Source organism: Mustela putorius, unplaced genomic scaffold (assembly GCF_011764305.1).
Source record: "Mustela putorius furo isolate JIRA1106 unplaced genomic scaffold, ASM1176430v1.1 tig00000275_pilon_pilon_pilon, whole genome shotgun sequence".
Taxonomy (NCBI): Eukaryota; Metazoa; Chordata; class Mammalia; order Carnivora; family Mustelidae; genus Mustela; species Mustela putorius.
This window is the reverse complement of record NW_025421341.1, coordinates 2,534,230-2,547,365: the sequence shown is the minus strand read 5'-3', so window position 1 is coordinate 2,547,365 and position 13,136 is coordinate 2,534,230. Positions and strand designations below refer to the sequence as shown.

At 40.3% G+C, this 13,136-nt stretch overlaps 1 protein-coding gene across 4 annotated transcripts in view; it reads left to right on the top strand.

The window, feature by feature from the left end:
- The window catches only part of HECW2 (HECT, C2 and WW domain containing E3 ubiquitin protein ligase 2), a 224,044-nt gene that overhangs the window by 167,629 nt on the left and 43,279 nt on the right, over positions 1 to 13,136 (top strand). For all 4 annotated transcript variants that reach the window (XM_045078498.1, XM_045078497.1, XM_045078499.1 and 1 more), the window contains one exon: positions 7,010 to 7,119. In XM_045078498.1, the coding sequence (XP_044934433.1) occupies positions 7,010 to 7,119 (110 nt within the window). The remainder of the gene's footprint in view (positions 1 to 7,009; positions 7,120 to 13,136) is intronic.

Genomic DNA, 13,136 nt, shown 5'->3' with positions numbered 1-13,136 from the left:
ACTTATCCACAGAGACCTGGCAGGCCAGAAAGAGCTGGCATGCTATTTTCAGAGCACTAAACGAGAAAAACATGCAGCCAAGAATACTATATCCAGGTAGGCTATCATTGAAAATAGAAGGAGAGATTAAAAGCTTTCAGGACAAACAAAAACTGAAAGAATTTACAAACACCAAACCAGCTCTACAGGAAATCTTGAAAGGGGTCCTCTAAGCAAAGAGAGAGCCTACAAGTGGTAGATCAGAAAGGAACAGAGACCATATACAGTAACAGTCACCTTACAGGCAATACAATGGCCCTAAATTCATCTCTCTCAATAGTTACCCTGAATGTTAATGGGCTAAATGCCCCTGTCAAAAGACACAGGGTATCAGAATGGATAAAAAAACAAAACCCATCTATATGTTGCCTCCAAGAAACTCATTTTAAGCCCGAAGACACATCCAGATTTAAAGTGAGGGGGTGGAAAAGAATTTACCATGCTAATGGACATCAGAAGAAAGCAGGAGTGGCAATCCTTATATCAGATCAATTAGATTTTAAGCCAAAGACTATAATAAGAGATGAGGAAGGACACTATATCATACTCAAAGGGTCTGTCCAACAAGAAGATTTAACAATTTTAAATATCTATGCCCCCAACGTGGGAGCAGCCAACTATATACACCAATTAATAACAAAATCAAAGAAATACATCACAATAATACAATAATAGTAGGGGACTTTAACACTCCCCTCACTGAAATGGACTCATCCAAGCAAAAGATCAGCAAGGAAATAAAGGCCTTAAATGACACACTGGACCAGATGGACATCACAGATATATTCAGAACATTTCATCCCAAAGCAACAGAATACACATTCTTCTCTAGTGCACATGGAACATTCTCCAGAATAGATCACATCCTCGGTCCTAAATCAGGACTCAACCGGTATCAAAAGATTGGGATCATTCCCTGCATATTTTCAGACCACAATGCTCTAAAGCTAGAACTCAACCACAAAAAGAAGTTTGAAAAGAACCCAAATACATGGAGACTAAACAGCATCCTTCTAAAGAATGAATGGGTCAACCGGGAAATTAAAGAAGAATTGAAAAAAATCATGGAAACAAATGATAATGAAAATACAACGGTTCAAAATCTGTGGGACACAACAAAGACAGTCCTGAGAGGAAAATATATAGCGGTACAAGCCTTTCTCAAGAAACAAGGTCTCAGGTACACAACCTAACCCTACACCTAAAGGAGCTGGAGAAAGAACAAGAAAGAAACCCTAAGCCCAGCAGGAGAAGAGAAATCATAAAGATCAGAGCAGAAATCAATGAAATAGAAACCAAAAAAACAATAGAGCAAATCAACGAAAGTAGGAGCTGGTTCTTTGAAACAATTAATAAAAATGATAAACCCTTGGCCCGACTTATCAAAAAGAAAAGAGAAAGGACCCAAATAAATAAAATCATGAATGAAAGAGGAGAGATCACAACTAACACCAAAGAAATACAAACTATTATAAGAACATACTATGAGCAACTCTATGCCAATAAATTTGACAATCTGGAAGAAATGGATGCATTCCTAGAAACCTATAAACTACCACAACTGAACCAGGAAGAAATAGAAAGCCTGAACAGACCCATAACCAGTAAGGAGATTGAAACAGTCATTAAAAATCTCCAAACAAACAAAAGCCCAGGGCCAGACGGCTTCCCGGGGGAATTCTACCAAACATTTAAAGAAGAACTAATTCCTATTCTCCTGAAACTGTTCCAAAAAATAGAAATGGAAGGAAAACTTCCAAACTCATTTTATGAGGCCAGCATCACCTTGATCCCCAAACCAGACAAGGATCCCACCAAAAAAGAAAGCTATAGACCTATATCCTTGATGAACACAGATGCGAAAATACTCAACAAAATACTAGCCAATAGGATTCAACAGTACATTAAAAAGATTATTCACCACGACCAAGTGGGATTTATTCCAGGGCTGCAAGGTTGGTTCAACATCCGCAAATCAGTCAATGTGATACAACACATCAATAAAAGAAAGAACAAGAACCATATGATACTCTCAATAGATGCTGAAAAAGCATTTGACAAAGTACAGCATCCCTTCCTGATCAAAACTCTTCAAAATGTAGGGATAGAGGGCACATACCTCAATATCATCAAAGCCATCTATGAAAAACCCACCGCAAATATCATTCTCAATGGAGAAAAACTGAAAGCTTTTCCGCTAAGGTCAGGAACACGGCAGGGATGTCCATTATCACCACTGCTATTCAACATAGTACTAGAGGTCCTAGCCTCAGCAATCAGACAACAAAAGGAAATTAAAGGCATCCAAATCGGCAAAGAAGAAGTCAAATTATCACTCTTTGCAGATGATATGATACTATATGTGGAAAACCCAAAAGACTCCACTCCAAAACTGCTAGAACTTATACAGGAATTCAGTAAAGTGTCAGGATATAAAATCAATGCACAGAAATCAGTTGCATTTCTCTACACCAACAGCAAGACAGAAGAAAGAGAAATTAAGGAGTCCATCCCATTTACAATTGCACCCAAAACCATAAGATACCTAGGAATAAACCTAACCAAAGAGGCACAGAATCTATACTCAGAAAACTATAAAGTACTCATGAAAGAAATTGAGGAAGACACAAAGAAATGGAAAAATGTTCCATGCTCCTGGATTGGAAGAATAAATATTGTGAAAATGTCTATGCTACCTAAAGCAATCTATACATTTAATGCAATTCCTATCAAAGTACCATCCATCTTTTTCAAAGAAATGGAACAAATAATCCTCAAATTTATATGGAACCAGAAAAGACCTCGAATAGCCAAAGGAATATTGAAAAAGAAAGCCAAAGTTGGTGGCATCACAATTCCGGACTTCAAGCTCTATTACAAAGCTGTCATCATCAAGACAGCATGGTACTGGCACAAGAACAGACACATAGATCAATGGAACAGAATAGAGAGCCCAGAAATAGACCCTCAACTCTATGGTCAACTAATCTTCGACAAAGCAGGAAAGAATGTCCAATGGAAAAAAGACAGCCTCTTCAATAAATGGTGCTGGGGAAATTGGACAGCCACATGCAGAAAAATGAAAGTGGACCATTTCCTTACACCACACACAAAAATAGACTCAAAATGGATGAAGGACCTCAATGTGCAAAAGGAATCCATCAAAATCCTTGAGGAGAACACAGGCAGCAACCTCTTCGACCTCAGCCGCAGCAACATCTTCCTAGGAACAACGCAAAAGGCAAGGGAAGCAAGGGAAAAAATGAACTATTGGGATTTCATCAAGATCAAAAGCTTTTGCACAGCAAAGGAAACAGTTAACAAAATCAAAAGACAACTGACAGAATGGGAGAAGATATTTGCAAACGACATATCAGATAAAGGACTAGTGTCCAGAATCTATAAAGAACTTAGCAAACTCAACACCCAAAGAACAAATAATCCAATAAGAAATGGGCAGAAGACATGAACAGACATTACTGCAAAGAAGACATCCAGATGGCCAACAGACACATGAAAAAGTGCTCCATATCACTCGGCATCAGGGAAATACAAATCAAAACCACAATGCGATATCACCTCACACCAGTCAGAATGGCTAAAATCAACAAGTCAGGAAATGACAGATGCTGGCGAGGATGTGGAGAAAGGGGAACCCTCCTACACTGTTGGTGGGAATGCAAGCTGGTGCAGCCACTCTGGAAAACAGCATGGAGGTTCCTCAAAATGTTGAAAATAGAACTGCCCTATGACCCAGCAATTGCACTATTGGGTATTTACCCTAAAGATACAAACGTAGTGATCCAAAGGGGCACGTGCACCCGAATGTTTATAGCAGCAATGTCCACAATAGCCAAACTATGGAAAGAACCTAGATGTCCATCAACAGATGAATGGATCAAGAAGATGTGGTATATATACACAATGGAATACTATGCAGCCATCAAAAGAAATGAAATCTTGCCATTTGCGACAACATGGATGGAACTAGAGCGTATCATGCTTAGCGAAATAAGTCAAGCAGAGAAAGACAACTATCATATGATCTCCCGGATATGAGGAAGTGGTGATGCAACATGGGGGCTTAAGTGAGTAGGAGAAGAATCAATGAAACAAGATGGGATTGGGAGGGAGACAAACCATAAGTGACTCTTAATCTCACAAAACAAACTGAGGGTTGCTGGGGGGAGGGGGTTTGGGAGAAGGGGGTGGTATTATGGACATTGGGGAGGGTATGTGCTTTGGTGAGTGCTGTGAAGTGTGTAAACCTGGTGATTCACAGACCTGTACCCCTGGGGATAAAAATATATGTTTATAAAAAATAAAAAATTTTATTAAAAGCCTTAAAAAAAAAAAAAAGGAAAATCACTCCTGGTACAAATGGACTTGATTATCAGCAAGCTGCAATGTCGACATGCCACAGCTCTAGGAAATTATTCCATTCAAAATAAACCCATGTAAGATTGTTCTCCAAAATAGCTATTATAAAACTCAAGAATTTTTAAATGACGTTGTTACATTTGTTATTAATTCTTCTGTATCATATATTCTTTCATTAACTGAACTCCTGTAAAAAATCTACCTCTCTCATAGCTCAAATATGAAATGATTGATTTATTTGACTGTTAGAATTTTGAAGTTTATATAGTGAAAGACATCATATATAAAAGCACAAAGAAAGTTAACAAACTAAAAGAATATATTCACAACATGTAAAAGGGAGATATTATGAATATGAGAAGAATGCTTTTAAATCAATTCAGAAGAAAAGAACCCAAAAGAAAAACGGATAAAGGGTAGAAGAAAAAGGCATTTCTTAGAAATTGAAATAAGAATAGTCAGTAAACTGGGGCACGTGGGTGGATTAGTGGGTTAAGCACCTGCCTTCGGCTCAGGTCATGATCCCAGCTCCTGGGATAGAGTCCCGTGTAGGGCTTCCTGTTCAGTGGGGAGTCTGCTTGTCCGTCTCCCTCTGCCCCTCCCCCTGCTCATGCTCACTCTCTGTCTCTCTTTTTGCCAAATAAATAAATAAATCCTTAAAAAATAAAGAACAAAAACCAAAAAACAACGTTTAAAAGAAAAGATTAGCCAGTAAACTCATGGACAGATGCTAGCAATCATAGAATGCAATTTCCAATGATGACATAATATTTCATAATATTAGATTTGGAAAAAGTTAAAAAATTAAAAAGTCTGATAATATTGAATAAGGAATAGGGACTCTCATACTGTCTGTACTTGGGATTACAATTCCTACAACCTTTTCAGAGCATAGTTTGATGATATTTCGTATAGTTGAAAAGGCATATGTGTTATGACAGAGCACTTCTGCTTTTAGATACATACCGTGTTTATACTAAACCTCCTTGCTCTGCACAAGGAAATATATACCGGATCTTCATTGCACCATTGTTGACAAAAGCACAATGCTGAGAAAAAATTAAATCCTTGTCAAAAGAGATAGCTTCAAAAGTACCGACATTTTGGGCTGGATACACGTTTGTTACAGGGAGCTCTTCAGTCTTCTGTGCCTTGTGAGATGATGCACCAGCATCATGGCTTCTACCCACTAGATACCAAAGGCAGACCCTCCCAGTTATGACAACCAAATATGTTCTCAGACATTCCCCAAAGTCCCCAAATGGTGTGCGAGAAGGCAAAATTGCCTCAGTTGAGTGTTTACAACCTTAAGGGGTCCTTTTCTTAACCTCTGCAAGAATGAACTGTTGTCACTTTTTTCTGAGTGTTTTCTAACGGGTTTCTAGATTTGGCCAAGTTTGAGGAAAACCTACCTCTACCTATTAATTAAAAAACCAAAAAACAAAAAACAAAAAACACAAGTCATCTTACTTTACTGTTGTTTCAAAGCTTTGTCAAATATTCCTCAAGTGTCTTGTCAAGTGTCAAGAACTTAGTGTGATCAATAGTACTTTTATCATAAGATTTAATGAAAAGTCTGGGATTCTAAGATCTCACATCCCTGATTATTATCTTTTAGGAGAGTCCGAGAAACAGAAATTTCAATATGGGGAAGAACAAAGACACTGGATAGAATGTGAATAATCTGAGATCAAAATCCTCATATTTAGAAAAAAATTATAAAGCCAGAATAAACAAGGGACCTAACTATGAGCAGCTGTAGTTGTTTAGGAAGTGTTTTATTTTGCTTTTAATTCTCCAGTTAAATCCTAAACTCTTTGAACATTGAGACTCTGTCATGTATTTCTTAGAATGAAAATAAAGAACATACTTTGTGTCTCTATTATGGATTCTTAGTAGGCATTGTGTGTTGTGTGTTGAATCTTATTCTTTTTTTTTAAATTTTATTTATTTTTTGACACACAGAGATCACAAGTAGGCAGAGAGGCAGGCAGAGAGAGAGGAGGAAGCAGGCTCCCCGCCAAGCAGAGAGCCCGATGCGGGACTCGATCCCAGGACCCTGGGATCATGACCTGAGCCGAAGGCAGAGGTTTTAACCCACTGAGCCACTCAGGTGCCCCTTGAATCTTATTCTTGAAGCTAAAAACCCAGGTACTGTGTTCAAGCAAACGTGTAAATTCAGACTCACATATTAAAGAGGCAAAATGGGCCCAGGGTGGCTCACTTAGTTAAGCGGCTGCCTTCGGCTCAGGTAATGATCCCAGAGTCCTGGGATCGAGCCCGCATCAGGCTCTCTCTGTCAAATAAATAAATAAATGAAATCTTAAAAAAATAATAATAAAGTGGCAAAATAGAAATCGTGTTGTCCAAAGCTGGTAGGAAAACAGGCCCATAACCACAGCTTCCACAAAAGCCACAACAGGTGGCTGCTTATCCCAAGAATTAGCTACAGGAGAGCGGGGACAGGTGCTCCCTTTGAGATGTGTGCTGGACCTCAGGGTGAGAAATCGACTGTCTGGCTCATTTGGAAGCAAGGCTTTTCCCCATTGCTTTGGCTAAAGTGTACGTTTTGTTTCTTGTCTCTCCCCAGTTTATTTGAAGAAGAGATAATGTCTTATGTGCCTCCACATGCCTTACTGCACCCCAGCTACTGTCAGTCCCCACGTGGCTCCCCCGTGTCCTCTCCCCAGAACTCACCAGGTAAGGCCGCCTGTTGTGCCCAGTGAGTCCTCTGAGAAGCGTACCCTAAGACCAGATGTTTTATCCTTCGTAAAGGACACTAAAGGAGCGCTTGGGTACGTCGTCAGTGTGGGCACGGGTACATGTTCTACGGCACTTAAAACTGGTTTGTCCCCCTGACCATTCATTTGGACAGGAAGATAATGACTTTCCAGAAAGAGAGGATAAATGTTAGCAGTGTGATATCCTCAGATGCAGGATTTGCTTTCCATTATGTTACGTAGTGTCTAATCTATCCTGGAAAGTATTAGGACACAAAATACTATGTTAGCTTTTGGACTGAAACAAATTTTGGTTCGGAGACAGATTCAAATAAAAAGAAATGTCTACTTTCCAGAAATAATAAACAATTAAAAGTAGTTTAATGGAGTTCGATAGGTTTTTCCTGCAGTAATGACTAACTACATTAGATAGGAATACTAGAGACACAGGCAGCTAAAACATGTTGACGGATAAAAAAAACTAAAATATTTAAGTTCAAAATCCTTTTGAAAGACATCTGGTGTGAATGAAGGTGTGAGTGGATGTATGGATGAAGAAATGATAGAAAATGCAGCTTAGGAAGTAAGTTTTTTAAAAAGAAAATAGTTATAACGTTGACAGAGCATTAGCTATGTGTTATTTACGCTTTAATAGCTATCAGTATTTAAAACTGTTTTAATAGAAATCTAAGCGCTATTATGCATCACTCAAAGCTGCTCTGTAGTCTTTGATGTATAACTTGTTTTCACAAATCCTATGTTAATGAAGCTAAAGCCTAATTGAATACCACAAACAGGAAAAGGTCTATTAATTTGTTCTCTTAACAGATTTATTGAGCATTCAAGTATGATCCAAGCACTGAGTTAGACTCCAGTGCTACAATGATGAATGACGCAGTCTCTGCCTTTGAAGGATTCATGGTGGGACAATGAGTCAGCAAATGACTCTGTAAAGCCGTGTGGTTGGTTCTGGAAGGAGAGGTATGGGAACTCCGATTTGGGAACTGTTCTTCCTTCAAGATCGGCAGTGGGTGTTTGGGGATAAAGAAAACAGACACAGTGGGAGCCTTGAAGGATGACGAAGGCAGGCCGGAGCAAGAAGGCTGTCCTCAGCCAGCGAGCGGTATGACCTCGGCCTCAGAAGTGTGAGAGAAGTTTAGGGCCGATTAATAGCTACGAGCAAGAGCAAGTTCTCAAAGCTCAGGTTGGAAAGATAGGCTAGGGCGGCTTGGTCGTGGAAGCTTAGTTTGTCGTCCATATGGAGCCACGGAAACTTTGCAAACAGAAGAATACCCTGTTTTCCAAGGAACACTTCGGTGGCAATAGGGGCGATGGTTTCGAAGACGAGATAATGGAGTCCGAGAAACCGCTTGGGAGGCTGTTGTGCTAAGACAGGTGTTGTGTTAACGCAGGTTAATACGAGGACCTGCTGAAGGGCTGGACTAGAAGTGTTGGAGAAACAGGAATTAGTTCAAAGGGTACGTAGGATATAGAGACTCAGGACTCTGAGTCCAAGTAGGGAAGATTCTGAGGTCAAGGCAGATGCTGAGGTCCCCAACACCCGGACTACCAGGCAGATGGCAACACCATTTACCAGGGAAGGAAAAAGATTAGACTGAAAAGGAGGGGTTGGAGGAGTTGAGTTTTGAGCATGGTTTGTTGAGGACTCTCTGAACCATCCAACTAGAGATACCGAAGACAAATGGAAAAGACAGTCATGGAGCTCAGGAGAGGCTGGTGGCTCAGCATATAGGTATGCTGGTAGCAGTTGAAACCCAGGGCAGATTGGAGGAACCAGGGAGGACAAGCCCGTGGAAAGAAGAGAAAACAGAGGATGGGAACATGAGGAACTCCAGTATTTCAGGGACGGGTTGAGAAAGAGGAGCCAATGAAGCAAAGCGGGCCAGTGGATTTTGGAAGAGAATCAGGAAGGTCTTTTCAGGGAAGCCAGGCTTCAAGGAGTAGAGAGTGGGCCAAATCCTCAAAGCATTCAAGAAGGATGAGTCCTGGGAAGAGGCCACTGGATCTGAAAATCACGAAGTTATAAATGGCCTTTTCTAGAGAAGTTTCTAGGAGATAAGAGGTTAGAAACTAGACTGTGACCACTTGCAGAGTGGTACAGGATGTGAAAGTAGAAGCCAGAAGTGGAGAATATTCTTTTTAGGAAGTATGGGGATGAAAAGGAAGGAAACTTGGACAGTATTTAGAAGGAGAAGATGCGTTAAGGAAGAGGTTTCAGGATAGGGAAATTGAGCGTGTGTGTGTGTGTGTGTACAGAGGTCAGAAGACGTGGGTGGAAGGAAACTAGTTTGTCGAAGCAGCAAACCACAGACCCATGGAAAGGCAGGACACTGGAGACAGAAGTGAAGGTCAACTTTGGAACAAAGCAGGGACACATATTTTGATGATCCAGAATGAAAAGAAATAAATATATGACACTTCAGCTAAGTTTCAAGATGTAGGGGGAAAATTAGTGGAATTTGGAGCCAGCCTCAGTCTTTACCAACGGTCTGTGTCTCTGGGCAGTTGACTTCCTTCCCTGAACTTGAATGTGATTTTCTATAAAATGGAAATAAGAGCAATCACCTCCCACGGACTCTTGGGGGAGCACGCTTGCCTGCTGCTTGCAGCACAACAAGCATCCGATAAGTATTAATTTATCCCTTTTTTCTTTCTTTCTGGAAATCTGATCCTGAGAAGTATAGTTTGTCAATGTTCAAGCATTAATAACCAAAAAATGGGAAGTCATTTCTCCCTGATTTGCAGAAGCTCCTGCCTAAATATTTAATCATTCTGTCTGGTCTTTATCTTAGTTAGATCCTATGATGAAGTTCAAATGGGTTATTCCTTTACCTGATGCTTTGTGGTTAAAGGAATGAAGCCTTGTGGATTTTTGCTCATTTCAGTCAAGGCTGTCCTGCCTGGGGCTTTTCTTTTTCTTTGTTGTCCCTCCCCAAGAAAGAGGTAGATTAACGGCTTCTGTCCCTTTCCAAGCCCTACAAAAACATGTGCTCCTGGGGACTGGCTAATCATTCTTTGAGACTATAGGAGCATTTTAAAGGGTGACTAATCATTTAGCATCACAAAGGAACATGAGAAATCTCTGATGGTAGTAAAACGCATTCTGGAAGCACATTTAGAGTCCAACATTTTCCAAAGAGATGTAGAACCCAAATATATCTAAATTGCTAGCAGCGTTTGTGGTGGTTTTAATTTACAGGGAGAATCATCTCCACATTTTTGGCCTATTCAATTTCAGGGGCTCTATTTGATCTTGCAATTGGGATGAACTGCCTGATACCAATGGAAGTTATTGTAACTGATTCCACATGATCTTACAAGGCCAAGACTAGCTAAAGTCATTTGCCCTGTGGAGTGACCTTCTGATTCTTGGAGTACGAAAGCATCTCCTTCAACCACTTTCCTGAAGCTTTTTTGTGAAAAGCATTTTGGATGTTTTAAAGTGGTCTATTCTTCCTTCTTGTGACTAGAATTTCATCCCTTTTAGTGGTATGAGCATAATACTGTGAAAATTATGACAGCAACAAATTCGAATGATCTTTCAGAATGCCTTGGGATCGGTAAACTTTCCATACTTTTCCTTATTTGAGCACATTTACTTTTTCAAGTGCAGTGGAGAGAGGGGCTTTGGAAACTCTGACTTGCTGATTTTTGCAGCTGTTAGAAAGCTCACCTAAAATTGGTCAAAATTTTGGAATGTGAAGGTTTGTTTTTCCAGGGCCGTTATAATGCCAATCCTGACCTTAGCTGTGCCAGAAGGGGAAAATCTCTCCAAAGACCATATAGTTCTTATGCCAAATATGGGACCCAGAAGTTTATTTAAGGACCTTTTGTAAGTCCACATTTCTAGGAATTTAAATGCAATAACACTTAATTTATCTACTATTATTGGAGATGTGCTCACATATGTGAATTTTCCATGTAACCAAAGCTATGACTAAGTGTCAGAGAATTTAACCCACCATTTACTGAACTCTTTCACAAATACGTTATCTTTCTCCCTGCTTTCCTATACACAGTGCATTAAAGGTGTTTCAGGTTTGGGGGATCAGCGTACAGAGCTGTTACAGCTTGACTAAAACTGGACTATCTGGAAGCTAGGCGGGCACCAGGTCACACGCAACAGGGTTAAACAGACCAGAGAGCACTGAAGAGCCATGTGGTTCTTCGCTGAAAGTCGTCTTGAGGCATGGGATATGCACAGTGAGACCCCGTAGGGCCCTCTTTCCCTCTCTTTCTCCCCTGAAAGTCAGCATCGTGGCTGCTGCTTCTGTCATCTCCTGCTCTTTTGTCTTTCTGTCTCTCTTTTCGTCCTGTCTTTGCACACGTCCCCCATCTTGCCCACCGTCCCTGAAGTAGCTTCATGCGGTTGACCCTTGAACACTGCGGAGGCCAAGGACGCCAACCCCCCGTGAGGTGAAAAACCTGCATATGGCTTCTGACTCCTCCAAAACTCAACCACTGCCAGCTGACTGTTCCCAGGAAACTTACCACAACATGAACAGTCAGTTAGGTCCATACAAACGTTTCGTATGTTGCATGTATTTCATACTGCATTCTTACAATAAAGCAAGCTAGAGAAAATGTTATGAAGAAAATCATAAGGAAGAGAAAATACTACAGTTCTGTACTGTATTTATTAAAAGAAAATGCACATCTAAGTGCAGCCATGCAGTTGAAACCGTGTTGTTCAAGGATCAACTGCACTTGTGTTTAGAAAAAGTGTTACTTCTCTTTGCTCAGCCCCACAAAGATGAACTAGGAACAAACAGTGCAGATGGAGGATGTCCCTGGGTGGGTGGAGATGGGGAAGCTGTGATTCCAGAGACTGAAAGACGGCCAAATACTGCCTGTGCCATGATATACGGGTGTTTTTAAATTTTATTGTTGTTGTTAGGCTCCCTTGTCCGCCCATCCCTAAGGCTGTAAGAGAATGCCCGTCACTGGTGTGCCTTGCAGTTTCCCCCTTTAATATATTGCTTCTGATTTTCAAGGTCTAAAAAATCAGCTTATTAAGTTGGTTTTTAAAAAATAAATGGTGTGTAAATGAGGGGTGCCTGGGTGACTCATTTGGTTATTTCCTCCTTTCAGCTCAGGTCATGATCTTGGGGTCCAGGGACGGAGTCCCGCATCAGGCTCTTTGCTCAATGGGGAGTCTGCTTCTCCCTCTTCCTCTTCCCCTCCCCCTGTTCATGCTCTCTCTCTCTGTCAAGTAAATAAATAAAAGCTTAAAAAAAAAATAAACAGTGTGTAAATGGAAATATCAGCAAGCTCAAAACAGTGACCTAGAGCCTTTCACTACTCTTAGAGAATAAGGCACAAATGCAAAAACTTTGGTAATTGTGCTTTGGGTCAGCCATTGTGGAGGTGTTTCTTTCCCCTTAATTTTAATTATTGAGCTATGTTCCAGAAGAACGAGTCTTCCAGAAATTATTATAATGCTTGATGGTTTGTTCACTAACAGGGAATTATTAAAAAAAAAATAATAAATTTTTTAAAAAGTTGTAGAGACGATTTTTAGAAAGTGAACCAGGAGAGAAGTAGGCTTCTGAGCTACCCCAGTCAGAGGCCAGAGCCATGCTGGATTAGGCCAAACTCCATCCCACCCAAAGCAGAGTGAGGGCCAGTCACCAAAGCCATCTCAGATCTTGGTGGCACATCTAGAATCCAAAACACCCAGACTTCCTAGTGATTTGATGCCAGAATATTTCTCCTATGCCCTGAAGCATTTTGTCAGGTAGAATTCTTTAGTTTGTATATGATTATACAATTTCATAATGATAAATGGAAACAATATCCTACTATTATCATACTTCAGGTCTGCCTCGCAATGATAAAGGAAAAAACCTAATATCTGTTACTAAAAATTTTCCTGCGAATAATTAACATAATGCTGACCACCCATGAAGTCAGCCATTTATTTGATTACTTCCTAAATGTAACACGGACTATTTTGTATCTGACTTCCTTTTTTTC